Source organism: Anolis sagrei, chromosome 5 (genome assembly GCF_037176765.1).
Source record: "Anolis sagrei isolate rAnoSag1 chromosome 5, rAnoSag1.mat, whole genome shotgun sequence".
Classification (NCBI taxonomy): Eukaryota; Metazoa; Chordata; class Lepidosauria; order Squamata; family Dactyloidae; genus Anolis; species Anolis sagrei.
In genome coordinates, this window is record NC_090025.1 from 98652483 (window position 1) to 98679957 (window position 27475).

At 41.4% G+C, this 27475-nt stretch overlaps 1 protein-coding gene across 2 annotated transcripts in view; it reads left to right on the forward strand.

The window, feature by feature from the left end:
• The window catches only part of PARVB (parvin beta), a 68178-nt gene that overhangs the window by 32474 nt on the left and 8229 nt on the right, over positions 1 to 27475 (forward strand). The window contains exons 1-9 of one of the 2 annotated variants that reach the window (XM_060778162.2): positions 854 to 941; positions 7946 to 8035; positions 12174 to 12244; positions 15621 to 15723; positions 16873 to 17013; positions 18629 to 18744; positions 21610 to 21668; positions 23255 to 23274; positions 24859 to 24920. In XM_060778162.2, the coding sequence (XP_060634145.1) occupies positions 902 to 941; positions 7946 to 8035; positions 12174 to 12244; positions 15621 to 15723; positions 16873 to 17013; positions 18629 to 18744; positions 21610 to 21668; positions 23255 to 23274; positions 24859 to 24920 (702 nt within the window). In that variant the 5' untranslated portion in view covers positions 854 to 901. Of the gene's footprint in view, positions 1 to 853; positions 942 to 7945; positions 8036 to 12173; positions 12245 to 15620; positions 15724 to 16872; positions 17014 to 18628; positions 18745 to 21609; positions 21669 to 23254; positions 23275 to 24858; positions 24921 to 27475 lie in introns of those variants that run through there. The other variant, XM_067468910.1, reaches the window with a different exon arrangement.

Sequence of the window (27475 nt, forward strand, 5' to 3'; positions counted from 1 at the left end):
AAGTATGGACTGGTTGGATCTTCTCGCTGTCCAAGGCACTCTCAGCACTTTCCTCCAACACCACAGTTCAAAAGCATCCATCTTCCTTCGCTCAGCCTTCCCTGTGGTCCAGCTCTCACATCCGTAGGTCACTACGGGGAATACCATTACTTTGACTATGCGGATCTTCATTGCCAGTGTGATGTCTCTACTCTTCACTATTTTATCGAGATTGGACGTTGCTCTCCTCCCATGAAGTAAGCGTCTCCTGATTTCCTGGCTGCCGTATGCGTCTGCAGTAATCTTTGCACCTAGAAATACAAAGTCTGTCACGGCCTCCACGTTTTCTCCCTCTATTTCCCACTTGTCAATCATTCTTGTTGCCATAATCTTGGTTTTTTTTAATATGTTTAACTGTAACACAGCTTTTGTGCTTTCTTCTTTCACCTTGATTAGAAGGCTCCTCAGCTCCTCCTCGCTTTCGGAATTAATAGTGTACCTTAACTTTTATACTAGAAGAAACCATGTTGTCTGCATGTGTATTTCTATTACGCCTGCAAAATGAGTTCTAAAAAGTTTAAACTTTGACTTACGTACAGGTCATATCAAAATCCATATTTTTGGTCCCCAAAACTGCCTTGAACATATACACGAGTATTTCTGGTAGTTGGTGTCCTTGTTGAACAGCCGATTCTTCTTGAGCGTCACTGAGCCATGCCATGTGCCTCTCTTCCACCCTCCTCTTTCCACTCCTCTTCACTGTTGCTGTCCTACCGTCTCCTGCCATGTCACTGAGACTGAATTAACCCAGGCTTGCAGGTCAGTTTCTGTCCACCCGCCCTCCTTCTTTGATATTTTGGACTGCCAACAGGAGTCTCTACAGCTGTACACAGCAGACGGGCTTACATTCCTAGGGGCCAGGATGGCAGGGCTACTTTGTAAAAAACGCAAGAAAACAGGAGGTAGGAAAGAACACATCGGTCATGAAAGCTTGATGTTGGTTGTGTTTTCATTTAGAGTGACTTGCAGGTGGGTAGGGAGGCTTTGCTGTGAGCATGATCTTTCTGTCCAAAAGCAAGAGATAACATGACAAGATTTGGGAGACATTTGGCACAGCGTACCAACTGAGTTCAGAAATAGAATAGAGCCCTGTAGCCTTGGCATTTATTTTAAAGACCAGACACATGCTCATGTCCCTTTACTCCCAGCAATTAGTTGAATGGCAGGATTAAGAGTGAGGGTTTTGTGTGTTTTGGGTTCCCTTTCAGCACTGAGTCAGGTTCCGAGCAAATTGGATTCTGTTCAGGAAATTCAGAGGATTATCCATTTTCGCTATGCAAATATGTGATGTACAGGAAAAGGAATTGGCATCACTCGTTTTAACAGTTTAACAATAGATTTGCTGAATAAGAAGTCTGAGAAAAGGTCTGTGTTAAAATGCATTGTAACAGTAGCCTAAGGGCATGCTTTGTGGTGTTGTGAGTGTACAATAGTAGGCATTAGAATTGCATCTACAGCCTTTGTCTTACTAGAGGTCTTTTGAGTTGTAACTGGAGCTGTGCTCATTCTGTGATCCATATTAAGCACAGTATTGGGTGCAATACAGAAAACCTTGATAAACATTTTGTATACACAACCACAGCCTGAATACCACACTTACTACATTATTAACCCTTGCATGAGACAAAGATTAGTTTGGCAAGCCTCTAGTATCAATCTGATCTTCAGAATTTAGCAAGTAAACTTTTTCATGGCACACAGTAAACATTGTCAGTTGCTGAAGTTGGTAGAGCAAGCTATTGTGAAGGATGTGGGAGCAGAAAATAAATAATCAAAAAGTTGGGAAACTCCAACTTCAGACGTCTTCATTGATCCAAGTTTGTAAACATTACATTTTGCATTTCTACCAGCACAATGTTTTGGGGAGTGGTGTCATTACTCTCATCCCAGAGACTATAAACTTTGTGCAAGAGAGATGAAGGAATGATAACTGTGATTGCGCGAGTGGCGCCACCTATGTGTAGAACTGTTAGTTGCAAGATTTAAACTGTTGTATCATGCTTAATTCTGCCTTTTTACCCTGCTTATGTATAGTTGGATTGATTGGTTATTTATAGCTGTCAATCAGTGTTGTTTGCACCAGTTGAATTGCTTTTTCAAGCTCAATTGTTTGGCTCCACGTCTTCCTGGAGGAGGGGAGTGTTTCCCTTTTTCATTCTGCTATCAGAGTTTCTATCAGATGGACGTGAGTAAGAGACTTGGCTCTAAAAGACCCTGATTAAATTACCTCTCAGAACCATTTCTAAGGTTTTTTACCCTTGGGACTCATGCTTTATGTCCAGATCGTCCTGGACAACATTGAGGAGACCCAAGCGCCTTCAAACAGGTTCTTTTGGCACCAGAGGAAGGTCTTGTCCCTTCAACATAGGCCATTGGACTGAGGTTGTGTTTATTCCGATATTCACAGCCATTGAGGAAAGAGGAAACAGCTGCAAACTCCTTGGACTTCAGAGATTGTAAAGTATATTTCCTTTATCCCTGTTGAAACATCAAGCTTATGCCTGAGAAAGATAACTCATTGTGAACAATAAATACCATTTCAAGTTATCTGTTGTGTTTTGACTTTGGGAGTTCCAGTTTCCTATAGGAGGGCAAGAAGCAATCCCCTGGGGAAAGATGCAACGTCCATGCCTCTCTCATTAAGAGTTATAGCCCCCAGGCGCGACGGCACAATAACTTTAATGTGTTGTTAACAGATTAGAAGGGTCTGAGAAAGGCCAAATTGTAAGAGCATAACAGAAGCTGTTGCTGCAGAAAACGACATATATTGGAGATTTTTTTTTTTTAAAAAAGGACATGAACTGGTAGATCAGAGATAGAATTGGATATGACCTGGTGGATTGTGGATCCATAGCCAACCAGTCTCAAAAATTCCATGAATGAAATTTGAAAGCACAAAGTTTCCTTTGTATGCTGAAAGTGTTTTTCCTGGTGGAAACCATAAAGTAGAAGTTATCTGCCCATTGTACTGTTGTACTCAGGGAGCACAACTTCATTTTATTTCAATTGGCAATCTGCTTTGACATCCAGTAAATTAAAAGACCCACACGTAATGCAGGATTGGCTGCGTGGTGTATATCTCATTCTTGAGGAATCCAGATATACTTCATTTCCTGCTGTAACTTGGAGTTACCTTACATTTATTGTAATCCTGAGGAAACCTGCTGTTAAATCATTGTAAACTTGTGCCCTAGAGACTTAATTTTGGCAACCGGCATAGAAGTTTCATCCCTGTTTTAAAACTTTGAGCTTTTATCCATTCGGCAAGAGGGGAGTCTTGGTGATCACTGAAATTGTTCAGGACTCCCAGATGTTAAAGTTGTAAGAGAAAAGATGGTGTTTTGGCTCTCTTCTCCGCTCCCTTTAATAGTAGAGTAAGAAAGAAATCTATAACTGAGAGATGAGGATTTTTTTAACATGAGTTTTTATAATCATACTAATTCAGTAGGCTTGGGCGGTTTCGTTCGTTAATTTCGTAATTCGTTATTAATTCATATTCAAATTAGCTTACGATCCAATATTGAGCCATGCAGGAATTGTGTGAGGAGTAATAAAGATTCGAAACAATTTTTTCAATTTATTTCGTAATTATTTCGAAATTATTTCGTAATTTTTTCGTAATTATTTTGTAATTATTTTCGCATGTCTGGTGCAAGTTTTATAGTTGTTGTTTGTTTTATCAGTGATAAAAAAATAAATTATCACACCAACAGTCAACAACAGAGGGAGAGGGAAGCTTCAGAAGTTCCCCCTGTCCCATTTGGAGGTTTTTTTTAGCATATTGCGCAATCTCGTCCGCCATTAATGAATCGATTCATAATTTTACAAAATTTCGTAAATTTTGAAATTTTTTAAAGGAAAATTTCGGAATTATTAAAAAAAACGAAATGCAAGGGCCCCCTAAAAACGAAACGAGTTTAGAACCAAATTTTTCCGTGGTTACCCAAGCCTATAATTCAGGTATGCAACATTGCTTGGATTAGGCAAGTTCTTGGTGGCATGGACATACCAAATCACCTTGTCTCTCTCCTGAGACACACACACACACCATTTTAATTTTCTTGTTCTGATTTTTTTTTCATATAATGTATCTGGTATGAAGTATGTAGAATTATTAAATTATACAGTTGGGGTATTTCATGGGCCATCAAGTTCAACTTCCACTCAGTGCAGGAACTCTAGCTAGATCATACCCAGCAGATAGTCCCCCAGGAATTTTTGAAGGTGTTCAGAAAAAGAGACTTAACCACTTATCAGTGTAATTGGTTATTTATTTATCGTGTCATCAGCAACCATACCATTGTATTACATTTCTAATAGAACAAAACAAACAAACAAATAAAAAACCACAAATTTTGCAAACTTGGTAGTTGATTAAATGTCCTTTGACCAGTATCTGGCCACTTTGAGTGCCTCTGGTGTTGCCGCAAGAAGGTCCTCCATTGTGCATGTAGCAGGGCTCAGGTTGCATTGCAGCAGGTGGTCAGTGGTTTGCTTTTCTCCGCACTCGCATGTTGTGGATTCAACTTTGTAGCCCCATTTCTTAAGATTGGCTCTGCATCTCGTGGTGCCAGAGCGCAGTCTTTTCAGTGCCTTCCAAGTCGCCCAGTCTTCTGTGTGCCCAAGAGGGATTCTCTCATCTGGTATCACCCACGGATTGAGGTGCTGGGTTTGAGCCTGCCACTTTTGGACTCTCGTTTGCTGAGGTGTTCCAGTGAGTGTCTCTGTAGATCTAAGAAAACTATTTCTTGATTTAAGTCGTTGACGTGCTGGCTGATACCCAAACAAGGGATGAGCTGGAGATGTCACTGCCTTCGTCCTTTCACTATTGGCTGCTACTTCCCGGCGGATGTCAGGTGGTGCAATACCAGCTATTCAGTGTAATTTCTCCAGTGGTGTGGGGCGCAGACACCCTGTGATATGCAGCATGTCTCATTAAGAGCCACATCCATTGTTTTGGTGTGGTGAGATGTGTTCCACACTGGGCATGCGTACTCACCAGCAGAGTAGCATAGCGCAAGGGCAGATGTCTTCACTGTGTCTGGTTGTGATTCCCAGGTTGTGCCAGTCAGCTTTCGTGTGATATTATTTGTAGCACCAACTTTTTGCTTGATGTTCAGGCAGTGCTTCTTGTAGGTCAGAGCACGGTCCAGAGTGACTCCCAGGTATTTGGGTGCGCTGCAATGCTCCAGTGGGATTCCTTCCCAGGTCATCCTCAGAGCTTGGGATGCTTGTCTGTTCTTAAGGTGAAAGGCACATGTCAGTGTTTTAGATGGATTAGGGATCAGCTGGTTTTCCCTGTAATAGGCAGTAAGAACACCTAGAGCTTCGGAGAGCTTCTGTTCAACCATCTCAAAGCTCCCTGCTTGAGCGGTAATGTCACGATCATCAGCATAGATGAAACTCTCTGTCCCTTCTGGCAGTGGCTGGTCATTTGTGTAGATGTTGAACATTGATTGGTGATAACAAAAGTCTTTTAGAGCACTATGAATAGTTCTCAGACTTGCAATTTGGTTAGAGCAAAACTAGACATGTTGATAGATATGATTGCAATTATGATGGATTATATGAAACATTCTATTTGCTTCTCTTGTGCAATTCCAGCCTTAGATTCTGGATCAATCAGGTGTTTTCAAAAAGACCAAACTAAAACACACTGTTAAAATTATTAAATGGCATATTGCTAAACTTGACGCTATTTGGCTAGAGTTTGTGTTTTGCTAACAGATGGGAAAAATCCGTCTCACAAAAGCCTTAATCAGAATCATAAGAGATTACCCAAGTTTTCAGGAGTCATTGCAGAACAGCTGCAAGCGTGTTCATGCTATGATACATATTTGGTTTGGTTTCACCGTATGAATTGTACAGCTGGAATAGGAACTGTATAACCTTCCAAGTGTGGACCTGTGTCTCCCAACAAACTCAGCTAATGTAGCTAATGGGAATGAATGCTTCTTCCCTCGTTAACAGCAACAAATGGATGTGAATTGTACTGAAAAGCCATAAAGAAAATGGCAAGGGGTTGGGTAGCCTTGCTAAAATCATTACATTCAAGCATAGCAAAAGAGTAGTGAATACATAGAACATTTAACTGTTTACTGTTTGATTTTTTATTTACTGCTGTATTGTTGTTGTCTTTTATTGTTGTATTGGGTCTCAGCCTATTGTAAGCCGCACCGAGTCCTTTGGGAGATGGTAGCAGTGTATAAATAAAGGTTTATTATGATTATTATTATTAACCCAACACTAGCTAAAAGTAAAGTAAATTTGTTAAAACCAGAATAGTCTACTGCAACGCACTCTACGTGGGGCTGCCTTTGAAGACTGCCTGGAAACTTCAATTAGTCCAACGGTCGGCAGCCAGGCTGATCACTGGAATGGCATACAGGGAGCATACAACTCCTCTGTTACGCCAGCTCCACTGGCTGCCGATCAGCTTCCGAGCACAATTCAAAGTGCTGGTCTTAACCTTTAAAGCCCTAAATGGTTCTGGCCCAGACTACCTGTCCGAACGTATCTCCTGGTACGAACCATCATGAAACTTAAGATCATCTAGAGAGGCCCTGCTCTCGACCTACCGACATCGCAAACACGATTGGTTGGGACGAGGGACAGGGCCTTCTCATCAGTGGTCCCCCGCCTGTGGAACGCTCTCCCCAGAGACATCAGAATGGCCACCTCCCTCCTGTCTTTTAGAAGAAAAAATGTTCCATCTCCCAGGAGCTGATTTGCCTTACTTTATAGTTGCTTGAGGTTGCTTCCTCTTGCATTTTCTCCCAGGGCTGCTGCAGCTTTGCAAGAATCTTAAAAGTTAATAGTATCAGAGTCTGCAGGCCTCTTTGCAACTATTGGCTTAGAGAGCAGCTCTTTGAGTTTAGGGCCCGCCTTTTCTCCCAGGGAAAGATCTCCATTTCAGAATCTCCCCTGCCTTTTAAGTTTGAGGAAAGATTTCAGACCTGCTGATGGCTAGGCGGTTAGCTCTGGGAAAACCATTGCAAAAACTAAATTGAGTAAGCTATATTAAGCTATAGATAGTATATATACATTATAGATAAGTATTAAGCTATATTGAGTTAATATAGATAGTATATTGTGTATTGAGCTGTATTGAGATATTATAGACAGATAAGCTTAATTAAGAAGATTGAGTTATATAGTTATAGAGAGAGAGTCTTGACTGCTTTGTCTCTTTGTCTCTTTGTCTGCTTTTGTCCCTATCTATAACTTAAGGTTAGTTCTGTAGGGAAAACCCTGCTTTTTCTAAACCACAACAGCTTAAGGTTAGGGTGTTAAGATTCCAGGATCTTATCTGCCATCTGGAGAAAAGGGTTACTTCTGTAACTAAAGAAAAGAAAGAATATTTTTGTAGTTCCATCTAACGACTGTTTGTTTGCAACTTTGATGAACTGTGCCAAGTCTTCAAGGACTTTGAATAAATAAATATCCTTTTTTGATGTTTAAACCAGTAATAGTCTCAGTTGCTGAGTATCTCAAGCTTCTCAATATAGACACCTGCAGTTCGCTCCGGCATAGAGAGAAGCACGTCACAATTTTATTTTTTATATCGTCTGGGCGGACGGCACTAAAATCAAGACCTGGCTTTGGGACCAAACGTTTGTTTAGTGAGCAGAAAGTATAAGAAGATTTTAACACTTATGACAATGATTTGACCTGCACTGGATTTTAGACTCTGATTTTAATTATCGTTTTAATATTTTTAATATTTTTAATATTTTATTGTATTGTTGATTGTTTTATTATGATGACACCGTATGGTGTTTGTGAGGTTCCCTGAGTCCCCCCTCGCGTGTAAGAAGGGTGGGGTATAAATATAGGAAATAAATAAATAAAATAAATGTGCAACTGGTACTTTGCCAACATGTTTTGTGGTTTTTCTTTGTTTCAGTGACGGACCTGCAAGAAGAGGGTAAAAATGCAATCAATGCACCCATGTCCCCTGCCATGACTGATCTACACCCAGAAGATACATTATTAGGTACAGTATGCCTGCCAAATGTATTACTACAAAATAAAGGATTTCTTTTCGTTATGTGGGTAGGACATAGGGATCTGGCTAGATATATCAGTCTGAAGCAATGCCATTGTGATGATTTGACATAAGGACTTAGACCTCCTCTTTGGTACCAATTGAGCGCAGTCAATCCTATGATAAATGTTTTTAAATGGCGTCTGCCTTAATCATATATATGTGTCCTCAAATATTGGGAGTTGTTTTTTCTAGGCTTCCTTCTTTCACTCTGCAAATGTCCTAAAACTTACCCTTGTTGTGAATTCGGTGCAATAATCTAAATGAAGGGTGAATCAAAAGCTACGCCATTTGCACACAAGACAGACAGTTGCAGTAATGGTACAGCTCTCGTTGGGTTTTATGTGAAAATGTTCCAAGCCATGCCTGAGCACATGTGCTCTAAAGAAGTGAAGCTGTTACCTACAGATCATGTTGATCAAAGAGTAGAGGTCGGCAATTGGAAACCTATCCCTCTCCATGAAGAAAGCTTCCTCGGTTGATGTCATGGAGGCAAAAGGAGAAGACTCTATCACTATGGTAATTGAATAGTCAGGCCATCATTTCACGAAAGGGGAAGTTCAAGAATTGGCTTGCCACCCTTGACTCACTCTTTGGGAATGTCTTTCTGGAGACATGGGATTCTGCAGTTTTGCAAGGCAGTGGTTCCTAGGCTCCTTCTACACTACCATATTATTCAGATTATCAAAGCAGATAATCTGGATTTTATATAGAGGTGTAGAAGGGGGCCCACTCATGAGCCCAAGATATTCTTGGACTATAACACCCAAAATCTTTCCCTATTGGATAAGATGGCTAAGGGTTCTTGGACCTGAAATTCAATGTCATCTGGGATGCCAAATCTGATTTCTATTATAGAGCCTGACTGCCTGCAAAAGTATTGCATTGCATTGTTTCATAGATGTTCAGTTTCTGAAGAAACTTCCCAAGAATACAAAACCCTCCCCACCCATACATAAACATATATGTTAAAAGCTGAAGCAATTTATTGGTGAAGCTCAGAATTGATGTTAGCTATTGAAAAACATTGATTATTAGTAGATAGTTCCATAGGGAGACTTTATAGAGTGTAACATCGAGAAAATCAAAGTGCTTTTCCAGCAGTCACCAGCCGATCCCTCTCCGATGCCAGAAATACAGCTTAATGGTGTAACATTAGAAAATGTTGACCATTTCCACGACCTTGGCAGCCACCTCTCAACAAAAGTCAACATTGACACTGAAATACAACACTGCTTGACCTCTGCGAGTGCAGCTTTTTTCCGAGCGAAGCAGAGAGTGTTTGAGGACCGGGACATCCGTAGGGATACCAAGGTGCTTGTCTATAAAGCTATTGTCCTCCCAACCCTGCTATATGCCTGCGAGACGTGGACTGTCTACAGATATCACATGCAATTCCTAGAACGATTCCATTAGTGCTGTCTCCGAAAAATCTTGCAAATCTCTTGGGAAGACAGGCAGACAAATGTCAGCGTGCTGAAAGAAGTAAAGACCACCAGCATTGAAGCGATGGTCCTCTGCCATCAACTCTGCTGGACTGGCCACATTGTCCGGATGCCCGACCACCGTTTCTCAAAGCAATTGCTCTACTCCAAACTCAAGAACAGAAAACATAATATTGGTGGGCAGGAAAAGAGATTTTAAAATGGGCTCAAAGTCAACCTTTAAAACTCTGGCATAGACACTGAGAACTGGGAAGCCCTGGCCCTTGAGCGCTCAGCTGTGGTCAGCTGTGACCAGCAGTGCTATAGAATTTGAAGAGGCTCGAATGGAGAGTGAAAGAGAGAAATGTGCCAAATGGAAGGCACGTCAAGCCAACTCCGACCGAGACAGCCTTCCACCTGGAAACGAAAGCCCTCATTGCAGAAGAAGATGTAGATCAAGAATAGGGCTCCACAGTCACCTAGGGCCCATCAATACACCAATCTTGGAAGACTAACTTCTCGGACAATGAGGGATCACCTAAGTAAGTTAAGTTAGTTAGTAAGTAAGTAAGTTTATAGAGTGTCTGTCAACACTGAGCATGAAATAATGAGGAAATTTGAGTGTTTCAAAATAAAGGATATGATTGCCTATATGAGTTTGCAGAATTAAAAGGAACTAGGATAAAAATATATAACATCCCAGCACTTAATGCTAAATTAATTTGTGGGAAGATACATAACACTTCTAATTTGCTCCATTTCAAAATGATTATAGGAATTTAGTCCTAAAGATTCTTCCTTAAATGAGGAGGGTTACTTTATCCTTTCCCACCAGCCTTTTTGTTAACACTGTCCCTCTGAACGGGCTTCATAGTTGTAGGGGGAAAGAATCAGGGTCTGAGTATCTTTCCCCGCAGCAGGTTTTGGAGACATTTGCTGCATTACTGGCAGGAAAAGTGCTATTTTTGTACTTTGCTCCTCTTCTATCTCCCCGCAGTCCTCTGCTCATCCTGAACTTGACCACAAGACCTTTGCGCATGATGTTGATGAGCAACATTCAGGCAAATACATCTCAGTCTTGTAGTTCAATTATGATTGTGTGTTTTTCTGTGAAAAAGACACTACTTAAGTAGGGTTTTTCTTATTACGTGTGGCAATTTGTGTTCATTAGACTCCCATTCATATCTCAAGAAGGCTCCTACATTTCGGTTTCGCCAATATGTAAACACATAGAAGTCTGATTACTAGATAACTCAGTTGAATACACATGACTGAGTAAATGAAATATTACTGCCCTGGTTGATAGTTCTATATGTACAGGGAAATTTATGTCCAATTAAAGTATTACTTTATACAATGAAAAATCTCATAATCCATATGCTGGAGAAACATTTTGTGCCTTTTCTACCCAATAATAAAATTAATATATAGATGTGAGTCATATTATTGTAAAAATGGGCCATTTGTGCTAAAACGTGTGTTTGGGCAAATCCACTTCTTGGCTTTAGACATTTATTTTATTTACTTATCGTGTCAGGGGCAGACCAAACAGTTGCATTGCATTTTTTAACAAACAAGCAAACAAATCACAAAATTTGTGAGTTTGGTAGTTGATTAAATGTCCTTTGATCAGTAGCTGGCCACTTGGGGTGCCTTTAGTGTTGCTTCAAGAAGGTCCTCCATTGTGCATGTGGCAGGGCTCAGGCTGCATTGCAGCAGGTGGTCTATAGTTTGCTCTTCTCCACTCTCGCATGTCGTGGATTCCACTTTGTAGCCCCATTTCTTAAGATTGGCTCTGCATCTCGTGGTGCCAGAGCGCAGTCTGTTCAGTGCCTTCCAAGTCGCCCAGTTTTCTGTGTGCCCAGGAGGGAGTCTCTCATTTGGTATCAGTCATTGGTTAAGGTGCTGGGTTTGAGCCTGCCACTTTTGGACTCTCGTTTGCTGAGGTGTTCCACAAGTGTCTCTGTAGATCTTAGAAAACTATTTCTTGATTTAAGTCATTGACATGCTGGCTGATATCCAAACAGGGAATAAGCTGGAGATGTTGCTGCCTTGGTCCTTTCACTATTGGTTACTACTTCCCGGCTGATGTCAGGTGGTGCAATACCGGCTAAACAGTGTAATTTCTCCAGTGTAGTAGGGCGCAGACACTCCGTGATAATGCGGCATGTCTCATTAAGAGCCACATCCACTGTTTTAGCGTGGTGAGATGTGTTCCACACTGGGCATGCATACTCAGCAGCAGGGTAGCATAGCGCAAGGGCAGATGTCTTCACTGTGTCTGGTTGTGATCCCCAGGTTGTGCCAGTCAGCTTTCGTATGATATTATTTCTAGTGTCCACTTTTTGCTTGATATTCAGGCAGTGCTTCTTGTAGGTCAGAGCACGGTACAGGGTGACTCCCAGGCTTTGGAAATGATTCATGCTGATAGATATAAGTGTATCTCCATCTCATATCCTTCATTTGGTGCATTCTTAAGAAAGGCCAATTCCTTGTAATCATTTGATATTGTTTCCAACCTCCAATGGTGACTGGGTTTCCCCATTTATGAATCACGACAGCAGCTGATTCCTGAAAGGCAGTGTTTTAAGACAGTGTGTTGTGTGGGATGGGTGTGTTGATTATGATGGCTACATCTAAGAGACTGTTTTCTAAACTGGCAGAGGAAAATGAAGAACGCACCATGATTGATCCCAACTCAAAGGAGGATGCCAAATTTAAAGAACTTATCAAGGTAAGAACCTCACTATTTTTTAGTTACTGGTATGCCTTCCTTTGGTGTAAGACTAAATACCTGTCCTAACGCATCTCTTCTTATGAACCTCTCAGGACTTTAAGATCATCTGGGGAGGCCCTGCTCTCGGTCCCACCTTTGTCACAAGCACAGTTGGCGGAGACGAAAGATAGGGCCTTCTCAGTAGCTTTTAAAAATGGCTGAGTTACCTAAAGGTAAAGGTAGTCCCCTGACATTAAGTCCAGTCATGTCTGACTCTGGGGTGTGGTGCTCATCTCTATTTCTAAGCCGAAGAGCCAGCATTGTCCATAGACACCTCCAAGATCATGTGGCCGGCATGACTGCATGGAGTGCCGTTACCTTCCCACCGAAGCGGTACCTATTGATCTACTCACATTTGCATGTTTTCGAACTGCTAGGTTGGCAGAAGCTAGGGCTGACAGCGGAAGCTCATGCCGCTCCCCGGAATTGAACCTGCGACCTTTCGATCAACAAGCTCAGCAGCTCAGTGCTTTAACCCACTGCGCCACCGGGGGCTGAGTTACCTAGGGACCTCTAGATTAGACTATTGCAATGCACTCTATGTGGAGCTGCCCTTTAAGACAGCCCGGAAATTCCAACTAGTCCAATAAGCGGCAGCCAGATTAATAACGTGGGCGAATTACAGGGAATGGTCTACCTCCCTGTTTAAGGAGCTCCATTGGCTGCCGTTTATTTTCCAGTCCCAATTCAAGGTGCAGGTACTTACCTACAAAGCCCTGAACTGTTTGCGACCTGCCTACCTTCGTGACCACATTTCCTTTTACAAACCTACATGATCCCTTCGATCATGTAGGCCCTTCTCACGCTCCCGCCTCCAACGCAAGTGCGATTTGTGGGGACGAGGGAGAGGGCCTTTTCTGTGGTGGCCCCTCAGCTCTGGAATTCACTTCCCAGAGAAATTAGGCAGGCCCCCACACTGGCAGTCTTTAGGAAGAACTTGAAAACTTGGCTGTTCCTGTGTGCCTTCAAGGAATGATTAACTGAGCTATAACCTCTGACCTGACCAAACCTTGTAAAATAATGTCCTCGGAAGCACTTTATTTTCTACCTACTAGTGCAATTAAACCCTATTTTCATCCCTCTGATCCTGTCCAGATACAATACATTGCCTTCTCACCCAGTGTTTTAGACTTTAAATTTTTTAATCCTTTCTATCAGCCCTGCCCACTGGGTTTTAGTCTTGGTGTTTAAATTGTTGTGATTCTACATTGTTTATGTCTTTTATATTGTTTCTGTATTTTATTTTTATATTTTTCCTGTTGTTGTATGTTGTTTATTGCATTGCTGCATTGTTGAGCTTGGCCTCATGTAAGCTGCCCAGAGTCCCCTTGGGGAGATGGTGGTGGGGAATAAATAAAGATTATTATTATTATTATTATTATTATTATTATTATTATAAAAGCATATTTTTCAGTACTTAGACTGAGGATGGGATGCAGTTTCTTCCTGTTACATGCCCCATTTTGGAGGAGACAGATAAATAGTTTTGCACCAACATGATCAGAAACTCTCCCAAGCCTTGAGAGGAGTGTTGTTGTTTTTATTCTCATCCTTATCTTCGCTCACATTTTTATATGGTGCCACCAAGATAAGACCAAGAAAACCCCCCAGATATTTGTCTTCAGGCTTACAAACAAGTTGCACAAAATAAAACGGAATGGCAGTGTGGGAAGGCATTACATCCTGCAGAAACTATCTCATATTTTCACCTGTTGCTTGCCCTAGGCATGATGGAGCTCTGTATGTGTCTTCTTTTTTCCTTCTCTGGTCATTATCTTTGCCACTTGGCACTCATCTGCTTCTGAGTTGAGAAAGCTGTGCCTTCTTTACTACCTTTGGTGGCAGTTTGGATGCTTTTGGGACTATCTGATTCCCATTTTGTTCTATTTCTATGGGTTTTAGGGCCCGCTATAACCCGTTTAGACATCTGCAATCCTATGCGCAAACCAAGGAGTGCCAGGACTTCCTGTGGCTCTTGGGGGTGTATTTTGTCACATAAATTATATATTTGGATCCCCCAGTCCAAGTGCTGGAAAATGATTGGAAGTCACATTTAGCCAGTCAAAGTGTCCTTTCCAGTCACTGCAGACCCCACTGTTAGTCATTAGATGCTGAAAAGGTCCAAATTATCCCAAACCACTGTTCAGATGTCACCATTCCTGCTGTGCAGGAAAAGAGGATGGATTACGCCTGTGTAGCAACCATCTCTACTCTTAGCTTGAGGGCTCTTCCAGATAGGTTCTATATCCAAGGATCCAGTCTCAGATTTTCTGTTTATCCCAGATTAACTGGCAGTATGGACTCATATAATCCAGTTTAAAGCAGAATACCTGAGATCAGCTCTTGGAATATAGGGCCTCTCTGGAAAGGCCCTGAGTTGGTCACAATGGTTGTTGTGCTGTTGCGCGCTGGGCCTGTGACAATGTTGTGCTTTCTGTATGCCCAACGGGACGCCGGGGTGCCTCAGCTAAAGGGTCCCATAGGTTTCCCAACACAAAGTTCTGTAGAGGCTCGAAATAGGTTCAACAAAGTTCTTTATTAAGGCTTAAATCTTCGAACAAACGAATTAAATGCTTTATAATCTTGAAAAACTAGTAGCTTTCTCGATCTGCCAACAAGGGACAGGCAACTGTTCCTATCTTCTTCCGACACCTCCTTGGGCAATCTTTCTTTACCCTGCTGGTGTGAGGCCCCAACTCCCGGCTCCAAGCTGCGTTATGGATAGCCTGAGTGGTCCCTTACCAGGCAATGGCTGTAGATCTGCCAAGCTTGTGTCCTGTAGATTTGCCCCACGAAGGCTGTGGAACCATTCCCTTATTTTCCAGCGAAAGCTGGCTGTATTCCCCCAGCAAAGCTGTGGAACTGCAGCTTTACTCCCCAGCAAAGCTGTCGAGGTTTTCCTTTTCCCCCAGCAAAAGCTGTAAGAAGTGAAGCTTTTTACAGGTGGGACAGAGAAAGCCCACACGTCCTGCTGTAAGGCTCCAAACTGTGAGACTGAACTAAAAGTGCCCCTTTCCCTCCAAAACCTGGGGAACAGGGCAGATCTAAAGGATCTAATGATGATTGATAGGTCGTTGGCCCAATGACTGCAACCTGGGGAAAGCTACCCAATTGCAAAATGCATGGCCCAAATGGATTCAAACAAACTAACAGTGCAAAAAAAGAATTCAAAACTCCTGGCACAGCCATGCCAGCACAGTTGTCTTTGCTGATGGTAGAATGGGACACCACCAACAAGCTTTTTTTTAAAAAAAATCTATAAAATCGGCATAGCAGTATCAATTACTTTATTCAGATAAATCAAGTAATATATTGTTTCCTTTCTATTATATAGGTTTTGATTGATTGGATCAACGATGTTTTGGTAGAAGAAAGAATCATAGTCAAACAGCTTGAGGAGGACGTCTATGATGGGCAGGTGCTTCAGAAACTATTGGGTAAGCTGTTGCTCTGGGCTTAATACTGTATAGTGAATAAAAGGTTAATCTGCAATGTAGAATTCACGTAGTTTGACACTGCTTTTGCTACCACGGTTGAATGCTGTATAATTCAAGGAGTTGTAATTTTAAAAGGTCTTTGGCCTTCTCTGTGAAAGAGGGCTAGTTCCTCACCAAACTACAACTCCTAGGATTCCATAGCATTGACCTTATACTGGTGTCAAACTGCATTAATTCTACTGTGTAGCAGTATCCAAAGTTTTGGAGCTGGAACTCAAGGTTTGAATGTCCACCCAGGCCCCTTCCACACAGCTGACTGAAATCCCACATTATCTGCTTTGAACTGGAATATATGGCAGTGTGGACTCAGATAACCCAGTTCAAAGCAGATATTGTAGGATTTTCTGCCTTGATATTCTGGGTTATAAGGCTGTGTGGAAGGGTCCCCAGCCATTACTTTATTTATTTCTTTACTTACTTACTGCCTTATTTTATTTATACCCTGCCTTCTTCCCCACTTGGGATCAAAAATGGCTTGTATCATGGTTTAAAGCATAATAATGTTCAAATTAATAGTGATGGTGAAAAGGATTCAACCATTTTAAAATTCTCCCATTTCACTGAATTAAAAACTATTTAAAAACATTTAAAGCATAACAGAGGAGAGAAAAAGCCATGTTGCTTTTGGAAAGACACCATCTTTCAGCAGATGTCCTTGGGGATGAAATGGGCCAGTGTTGAGGTTTTGAAGGAGGTCTTTTGGTTTTCTAAGCAAAATTAGATCTAATGAAATCAACGTTGCATTACTAGTTGCATCTCTCTAACTAACAAAGTGAGAGATTTGATGTAAATAGGTCCTGACATTCAGGTGACATCCTTTCAATGGATTGTTGAAGGCTTTCATGGCCGGAATCACTGGGTTTTTGTAGGTTTTTTGGGCTGTATGGCCATGTTTTAGAAGTATTCTCTCCTGATGTTTCACCTTCATCTATGGCAGGTGTTCTCAGAGGTTGTGAGATGCAGGTGAAACGTCAGGAAAGAATACTTCTAGTGACATGGCCACACAGCCCAAAAAACCTATGTACAACAATCCAGATATCCCTTCACTTTTTCTGTCAAATCTTGCATCTTCCTGTTTTTCTGATCTAGAGAAACTAGCTGGCCGCAAACTGAACGTGGCTGAAGTCACACAGTCCGAAATTGGACAGAAGCAAAAACTGCAGACTGTTCTGGAAGCTGTCCATGATTTGCTGCGACCCCATGGCTGGACTATCAAGTGGAACGTTGACTGTAAGCAACTTACCTAATAATGAGTTTGGTGTGCAGGAGCCGTGGCTAAGGAAAGAAGAGAGTATATGCTTTACCTACTCAGTAGCCCAGCTTCAGGCCTTATTGATTGATTTTTTTATTTATTTACAGTATTTATATTCCGCCCTTCTCACCCTGCAGGGGACTCAGGGTGGATTGCAATGTACATATACATGGCAAACATTCAGTGCTATAGACACACATCATATATAGACAGACACACAGAGACTATTAACATTCCAGCTTTTGATGAGGGTATTTTGGCCACCAGGGGAGCTGTCACTTCACTGTCCCTTTGTAACACTGATGAAGTACTTCTTCATTCTTTGCATGCTTGCTGGAGATTTTTATGGTGTCGTAAATTAGACTCCCCGCATACATGGTACATAAATTTCCTACTTGACAGATGCAACTGTCTTTTGGGCTGCTAAGGTCGAGAGCCAGCTACACAAATTGGTCAGAAGCTCACTCGACCTGGGCTGGCGTCGAACTCATGACCTTAGAGGAAGTCACCTCAGAGACTTATTGTTAGAAGGGCAAGTGTCAGCATGTATACATTATGCAAATTTGCAGTTTTGAATAATCAAGGAATCCCAGTTATGGGGTCCTAGCAGCCATCATAGTGTAGTGGTTTGAGTGTTGAACTAGAACACTGGGAGACAAGGGTTTCAATCCCTGTGTGACCATGGAAGGATACTGTGTAACCTTGGACATGTCATGTTGTCTTAGGGGAAAACAAAGGCAAACCCCTTCTGAACCAAATTCTGCCAAGAACCCTCCTGTCACCAGAAATCAGAATTGGGTACTGTTTTGTCATCTGGGCAGAGGCCACTAGGGGGAATTAGACTGAGAAGGATAGTCCATTTTAGGTGGGGAAGTTGAAGGAGGAAATCCTTCTCCCTCATTTTTGCTTGTTATTCCCCTACCTCCTTCCTATATGGTAAACAAGGGTTGTTTTCATGATGGGGACATGGGTGGGGGGAATAACAGGAAAACAGATGGAAATGGTTTTCCTCTTCAACTCACCCTCCACCGTCGTAAAATGGACAACCCTTCTCTCTCTAGTGCTCCCTAGTGGCCTCTGCCTGGATAATGGAACATTATCCAGAATTGTCTTCAATACACACAACAAAGCAGGATCTCCCCTCACTTTCTTTCAGGTTGGATCTACAATGTTTTATAATTCAGGTCAAAGCAAATAATTTGGGATCAAATACTGGAGTATATAGCAGTCTAGATGGGACCTCAGAATCCAATTGACTAGCTGAGGGAGGGGACTTCAAAGTTCACTCTGTACTGTGCTGGCAGGAAGGGATAAACAGTGATTTTGTGCAGATTGCTACGGAACAAGGAGACACATCGGTTTGTGGACTTAAAGTAGAATAAAAGTTTGGTGGGAAATGGCAGGAGATAGCAGACCAGTGACTTGGGGAATCCTAGAAGAATGTGTTCATAAAGGGAAGCAGAAGGAGCAACAAATCTGGTTGAATTATTTGGAGGCCTTGAAGGCAAAGGACCAATCGCAGATAACTGATTTAAAACATCCTGTAAAATACTTGTTCCTAATTAATTTCAAATATATGTGCATTTCCCTAAGCAATTCATGGCAAGAACCTGGTGTCCATCCTCCACTTGCTTGTTGCTCTGGCGATGCATTTCCGGGCTCCCATCAGACTTCCTGAACATGTTTCCGTGCAAGTGGTGGTGGTCAGGGTAAGTACACCTGATTGCTTATTCGATGTTATTGCCTTGCTGTACAGGTAGTCCCCAAGTTGCGAACACCTGACTTATGTATGACTCGTAGGTAGGAACAGGTCTCTCCCCTCCTTCCCTGCCATGAAATCTCAGTGTTAAGCCAAAGTGTATCTGTATTTCTCCAAGCCCCCTTTCCTCTTTCTTCTTATTGATATATCTACCCCCTCTTCCTTTTTCTTCCTATTGATATCTCTTCAAGCCCTCTTTCTCCTTTCTTCGTATTGATTTTTCTCCAAGCTCCTTTCCCTTCCTTCGTATATCTCTTCACCCTCCTTTCCTCTTTCTTCCAATTGATATCACCTTCATCCTCTCTGTATCTCTCCATCCTTCATTCATATCTGACACTACTTTTAATTGCCCTGGCTCAGTGTAATGCAATCCTGAGATTTGTAGTTTGAATAAGCAGCAATATTCTTTGGCAAAAAAAAAAAATACTCAAGACCTTGCAAAACGACAGCTTCCAAGATCTCATAGCAATGAACCAGGGCTGTCAAAGTGGTCTCAAACTGTATTCACTCCACAGCATAAATACACCCTGAGGAAACTGGGGCAGGATCAGCAGGAGAGGCTCCTTGAAAGAAGGGATATCTATTTCTATGGTTTGCTATCTATCAAAACAATTGTTGCTAAGCAGTTTTAAAGCCCTCGGTTTCACTTTTGTCCTTGCTTCTGGATGTGCACATTTCATAACTGATGAAGCTATGTGCTATCAGGAGTACATATTTCTATGCTGTAGACTTGCAGTTGCACCGTCTTGTGTGAGTCCTTTATCAATATTGGTCTTTCTCCATGACTAGATGATACTTCTTTTTCTCTGTGTGTGGAATAAGGCTGTTACAACAATGGCAGGATAGATTGATGGCATAAACTGGCAGAGTCCCCAAGAAACACAGCATGTTTTGAGCCTAGGCAAAATGTGAAAGATTAATGCTTCTCCCTTCCTTTGGGGGTTTATTTCTCATTTAAAGCTGTGCTCACTTTGGATTGAAAGCAATAGCGTGTCTCCCGGCATTCCAGTTTAACAACCTTGTGCTTACAAAGACGTTTTTCTGCTTTGTTGTCTCTATTTGTCATCAGAGAAAATGAATCTGTAGAAGGAAATACAGTTTGCGTAGCAACAGTCCATTTGTCAGCCATTCCCCTCCTTTTGCAATAACTTTAGAAAAGTACCACTAGATGGTGCAAAGAGTACTTTGAAGGAGAGATGAAGTTATTGTCTCACCTGCATTCCTTGTGTGCAAAATATAACAGGTTTGGGATGGAGCCTTGATAAATAACATGAGCTGCAATTGGTATCAACTAAATATTTCTTAACTGGATAAAAGCCCTGAATATTATTTGATGATCCCCAAAAGAGAGAGAGGGAAAAGCACCACTCCAACCTGAACTGACTCATTTTTCTCCTGGGATGCATAATGTTGGCACACAGGACTTTATGCAATAAAGCGCTTCAACACAAGTATTGTTGTTATAACATGAGTGTGTAATGGTAGGTTTGCTGCCACCACCCCAAATTACAGTTTGAGGAATTGTCTTGTTGTTGTACTTGAGGTAAAATGTCCCTATACACCGGCTCTTCCTTTTGGCTCCCTTTCTGGTGACTGAACTGTAGAGATGTGGAGTCTTACTGGATCTAACCTTATATGATGAAACTAGGTTGAGGCAGATTAACAGTTAACTAGAGAACAGGTTTATTGAAGTATTTGAAGCAAACAACTGACTACTGAGAGGTACATATGCGTAATTCGTTTCTGAAGCACAGACTTATTAAGCAAATGGTTTCTTTAGAAGGAGTAACTTTTCCTTAACATGAGCTACTTTCCTCACACTATCCTGTAATATGTAACAGTGTGTTTCTTTGACCAGCCACCCCTGGCTGCCTTCCAGAGTATCTAGGTTTCCCCTGGACTACTCTGACCCTTAGGGAAATAACCCCACTTGTATTCTGTCCTAATACAAGTAAACAACCCTTCACTTTGACTGCCCTAGTCCAACTATACAGAAGCACTTGCTCTTTAATTATTCTCTAACAATCTAATTCCTAGCTCACTAAGAAACTCTCTTCTCCCTGTCTGAAATCCTAATCTTTTCTCTGCTAGATCAAATCCTTCTCTCTCCCATCTGTCAGAAATGATAGCCTATTTACACTCTCCTTCAACTCCTTCCCTTGGGGTCTGAACCAATCAGGAGTTAGCTGACCTCCCCTAGCCTCTCTGCCTATACCATCATGTCCGCCATCCTGAGCTGCCTTCCCAACATGGAGGCCAGCTCACTGACTTCCAGGCTGTGGCTTTTCAGGGCTTTCATCCAGTTAAGAAATATTTAGTTGATACCAATTGCAGCTCATGTTATTTATTTTATCCATATGCTGCTACTATGGATTATTTTGAAAGAAAGTGCATGCTTTTTATTTTTGATTTATGGTGATGCATGAATTAAATTAAGTAGTTTCTGGTTTAGCTGATCCTATGTGCCTACTCAATTAAATTCATGCATCACTATTCATAATAAACCTTCAATGTGTTGTTGAAGGCTTCCATGGCTGGAATCACTGGGTTGCTGTGAGTTTTCCAGGCTGTATGGCCATGTTCCAGAAGCATTCTCTCCTGATATTTCGCCTACATCTATGGCAGGCATCCTCAGAGGTTGTGAGGTTTGTTGGAAGCTAGACAGTTCGGTTTTATACATCTGTGGAATGTCTTTCTCCCACCCTTGGCATTCCACAGATATATAAACCGCAATGGCTTAATTTTTAGGATCCCGTATTATTTCTCCTTTGACATCCCAATAAGGCTGATTTCCAATCTTCTTCCTGTTTACTAGAAACGAGAAGGGCTACTCCAGACAGCCCATGTCACAGAGGAACTCACCACCACTACAGAGTAAGTAGAGAAATTCTTATTTGTTTACCATTGTATGGCTAGCACAAGCACACACAATCAAAAGGTAGCATAACCACAAAGATGAATAGTGTTGAATATTTGTTGCCATTCTATGTTGTAGACATTATACATGATCAGCCCTAAATTCATAAATGTGGGGCCAAAAGTAATTGAATATTGCAAATGCAATCGCAGTTTAAGCCCTGATATTTATATTTTGGCAACAGTACAACAGATTTATACTCAATTTGACACATATGTACTGTCCCATAAGCAGAGGCGGCTCAACACGGTACACAAATTACGCTTTTGCGTATAGTGCACGTCTCGGGGGGGGGCGCTCTTGAGGAGCTCTTGAGGTGCCCCTGCCCCGAAGAACACCAAGAGGCAGCTCGCTCTCCCTCCCCCCTCCCTCACAAGTGCCCATTGGGCCTCTCCTCACAGGGCAAGGGAGACAAAAACGCCAGTGTGCGTCCTTCTCCAGGTTTTAGGAAGTGCGCGGAGAAGGAGGGGTAATGCAGGGCGCGCACTTCCTAATGCTGGGAAAGGGACTACAGCAGTGTTGCTGGGCACACACACACACACACACACACACATATATATGGATGGCATGGGATAACTTCGGCCCTCCATGTGTTTTGGACTTCAACTCATACAATTCCAAACAGCCAGTAGGAAGTCCCAAATACCTGGAGGGCCAAAATTTGTCCATGCCCCTATATATATATGTGTGTGTGTGTATATATATATATATATATATCTGCATATATATATATATATATATATATATATATATATATATATATACACACACACATGCCCCTATATATATATGGTTGGGGGGGGGGGGGCGCCAAAATACTGTTTGCTTACCATTGAAAATTACCTAGGGCCGCCTCTGCCCATAAGGGCCAAGTATCCAATGACATGTCAATGCAGTATCTGATGGTGGGACTTTTCTGTCTGCACTGTTTCGTTGTTTTGCAACATTTGGATTTAAATTTATAAATAAAAGATACAAAGCAGGTGGAAATGCATAAGGTTTTCCTTTTTGTTTCATCCTAAAGCAATAATTGAAAATCCTGCTAGTTTACTCGAGGTGAAAAGGGCCTACTCCTTATTTTTGGCAAGTGCAATTCCTGTCCTCCCTCGTTGGCCCCTTCTACACTGTCCTTACATCCCAGGATCCGATCTCAGGTTATCTGCTTTGCACTGGATTATCTGAGTCTCCACTGCCATATTATCTAGGATAAGCAAATAATATGGTATCAGATCCTGAGATATAGGGATGGTGTAGAAGGGGCCATTGCTTCTCTTTTTCTCAACACAGCCCGCAAGTACACCTGCTCCCTTAGTGTTTTTTTATTAGAACAAACCTATAACTTGTAAGAGTTACCCAAGCAGTAACAGCAGTTAGAATAATTCATGAAATAAAATCAGTTACAACTCTCTTTTGGGCATTATGCTTTCTTTAAAAAATGTGTAGCGACATTGGCTTTGTGTTTGGAGGGAGAAATTACTTATTTAATTTTGAACTCTTGGTAAAGTGAATAATCTAAGCGTTTTCTTAAAACTCTGGTTTGCAGGATGATGATGGGAAGATTTGGTAAGTAACAGACTTAAATTGGATCTTGAAGGAAGTTATTTTTCTGTTCTAACAGAGTAAAATTTTATTACCAGTCTTGATTTCCTTTTTGTCCCCCGGTCATGATGGAAGATTGAGATCCCTCCAGACCATCTTAACTGACAACAGAAAATAACATCTGACCCTTAACATTGTGACTTTCCTCTGTCTGTATTATTTTTAACCCCTTTTCTTAATGAGAAGCCAATGAAGCTTTGAAGGCTTGCATGATGCATTTTGTGCATTTTGGTTGACCAGCAAACGCATGACTCTTTTGTGAATTTTGATTTTTTAAATATCATCCAGCATGGCCAATGCAGCAATCCCTGAATATGTTCCTAATCTATATAAATAAAAAATGTAATGTTCGTTTGTGGGATTAACAGAACTCAAAAACCAGCGGGCCAACTGACACGAAATTTGGACGCAATACACCTATCAGGCCAATGTATGTCCTTCACTCAAAAAAATTGATTTTGTCATTTAGGAGTTGTAGTTGCTGGGATTTATAGTTCACCTACAATCAAAGAGCATTCTGAACTCCACCAAAAATGGCAGTGAACCAAACCAACAGAAAACACTAGAATAGTGGTTCTCAACCTGGGGTCCCCAGATGTTTTTGGCCTACAACTCCCAGAAATCCCAGCCAGTTTATCAGCTGTTAGGATTTCTGGGAGTTGAAGGCTAAAAACATCTGGGGACCCCAGGTTGAGAACCACTGCACTAGAAGGATTTGGTGGGCATTGACCTTGAGTTTGGGAGTTGTAGTTCACCTACATCCAGAGAGCACTATGGACTCAAACAATGATGGATCTGGACCAAACTTGGCACAAATATTCCATATGCCCAAATATGAACACAGATGGAGTTTGGGGAAAATAGACCGTGACATTTGGGATTTGTAGTAACTGGGATTTATAGTTCATCTACAATGAAAGAGCATTCTGAATCCCACAAATGACATAATTGGTGCAAATTTCCCACACAGAACCCCATGACCAACAGAAAATACTTAAGGTCATCCAGTCCAACTCTCTTCACCAGGGCAAGAAAATGTAATCAGAGCCATCCAGTCATAAATATATATAGATAGATATGATTCACACACACATACAGATATAGTATTTGAAAGGGACCCCTAAAGAAGAACAATAATATGTTCCATGATCCTGAGTAGGCAAACCAGACAATCTACACATCAACACTGACAAAGAAACAACAAGAAAGACGATTTACCCACAAGCATAAAGAAATTACATATATTAGAAACCATCACTTTCTCATTACTTTATTTTCCAGATCAACAGACTGGGCCACAGCAACATGTGGCAGGGGACAGCTAGTTGTGTTATAGATATAAAAAGGGGATTTAAAAAAAATGTCGGTAAAAACCATTGTATTACATTATGCCATGTAACCTTTCATTGAGACTCCTGCCATCTTGGATTCCCTTAAGGATGTGCCTATCTTGCTTTCATGAACTCTCACTTACTATTTTTATTTGCATTGTGATGCATTACATTGTATTCTGAAAAATAAATTCCTCACTTTTCTTTCTTAAACTAGAGCGAGATGCGTTTGATACACTCTTTGACCATGCTCCCGATAAACTAAGTGTCGTAAAAAAGGTAAAGTTTTCTTTGTAATTTATGGGTAAGTGGGAGAGATCCTTCATTCTTTGTGCATAACAAGGGATTGTTTTTGTCAGCCTTGGTCTCCTGGCTTGCGAATGAGGAAGAGTGGGTTTTTGTATTTTCTATTTATGTTATTTTAAAATGAAGTATTGGTATAGCATTGTATTGGCCTTGCTGAATGTTAGTTAATGCACTCTACCACCCCCTTCCCTGTAAATAAGTACATCCTATTCATTAAAGATAGACAGAATATATTTTATACCACATCCAAGGACATTCACTGGAATTTCAGTATTGTTGCTGTCACTGAAAATTGGTTCTCTAAAGCCATTTAGCACGTAGAAGATGAGAATGTATGTGGGAAAGGGAGTCAGTCTTTGATCTTACCAACCTCAAGTGAGTAATATTAAGCATTGCAATACAGCTGGCTCTCCACAGTCACAAGGTTTAGAGGCCCAGCCTACCTACCTCCCCCAAACAAATGTGGAAAAACCACAGATATGAGGGTTGAATGAAAAGTAATGCCTCCACCTTCGTTACTTGGGTTTGGATGGGAATATTTTAATAAATCAAACACAGAAATAATCCTTAGAATGTGCTCTTTAACTTGCTTGAAATTTCCCTCTGAGTGATATGATGATCGTCCTGAATCAATCTGTCAACCCTTTGCTTGTGAAACTCGGTGGTTGCTGTCACAGGATGTCCAATTCTTTATTTGTCATGCAAGTCAGATGTTCCCACCTCAACATCTTTGAACTTACTCGCCCAACGACACACAGTACTCACATCAACACAACCACCACAAACAGCTTGCATTCTCTGATGAATCTCCTTTGTGGTGACACCTTCTTCTGTCAAGAATTCAGTGACTGCATGTTGCTTAAGTTGCATTGACCGACCGTCTGTGCAGGGTTCCATACTTCGCACTTTAACAACACAACCATTCAATGCTAAGGCTTCCTGCCAAAATTGAAGTGTAGAGGAGAGTCTGCTGAACAAGCCAGTACCTGCCGCATACCAGTACTGTCATCTGTTGGAGGCATTACTTTTCATTCAACTCTTGTACTATACAGTGGGATATCCCTCGGGCCCATTTGTGGTGAGCAGGAAGAATGTGACCCTGGCATTGGCCCTAGAGCCACTATTCCCCTTGGGAACATGTCAGAGGCTGCCCGTCCTTGGAGACAGCAGTTGGGGGTGAGGACTGTTCACATCCCCATCTTTCTGAATCAGATGCAGCAAAGGGGATGGGCCTGTCATTTGTACAGCTTTCCCAAACTCCAGAGGTTAGCAGGGTGATGTGACCTCATGAACCACAAATGTAAAGTCATTGAATATGAAGATCTGACTCGATATACCAGGGGTCCTCATTTTTTTAAATCTGAGGGCAAGTTCATTGCCCCTCAGGGCACTTGCACACATACCTAAAGCCCATGCCAAAATAGGTTACAATACTTCAGAGCAGTTTCTAGTTCCCACCCCAACCGATTGAATGCCTCTCGTAAAACTGAGCCAGGTCCCGAATTTTGGGCCTGCCTGGATGGGGCTGGAGTTTGGAAAAAAATGAAGTAATTCCTATGCACATTGCCCAGACCTTGAGTCCCCACAGGGAGAAAGGCAGGGTATAAAGCAATAAAAAAGTAAATAAATAAATTTGTAGCCTGTATAGCACACCATGGGGATCAGTCCATCACTCAGTGTTTAAGGCAAATTAGTCTATGTTTAAGATTCCATATAGAAATGCTTTAAATTCCAGTTAAAATGACTCTACCTGATCCTTTGAAGAGCCACTCATACTCCAACAGGACACTCCTTGGCTAGTTGAGGTAATAGTCCTGACAGTGTAATGCAGTTGTCAAAACAGATATTTTGACAGAGATCTATCACACTACTTTCATGAGTCTGAAACAGTTTTGCTGCAGTTGAAGTTGTGTGGTTCTTGTATGATACTTATATTTACCTGTTGATAAATTGACCCTGTTTTCGGGCAAATTTTTCGACTAATATTTTTAGACATATACATGAGTAGTTTACAATACAGAATTTCTTGCTGTTCTAAATCTAGCTGCTTGTAATGTACAGATATTAGGGCTGGGCGGTTTCGTTTCGTTAATTCGTAATTCGTTAATAATTCGTTAATTTTTTCAATTACAAAACGATAACGAACCATTCTGGAGCAATTTTTTTAAAAAACGAATTTTTAAACACGTTTTGTAAATGCTTCGTATTTCGTTATTGTATTCGTTTCGTTATTGTTCTGAGGTCGTTTCGTTATTATTTCCGCATGTCTGGGGCAAGTTTTTTGTTTAATTAGTGAAAAAAAATTATAATATCACACCAACAGTCAACAACAGAGGGAGAGGGAAGCTTCAGAAGTTTTTGGAGGTTTTTTAGCGTATTTCGCGGTCGCGTCCGCCATTAACGAATCGATTCGTTATTGTTTCGAAAATCGATTCGTTAATGTTTTGTAATTTTTTTCACATTTACGAAATTTCGTAAATATTGAACTTTTTAAAAGGAAAATTTTGTAATTATTTTAAATATCGAAA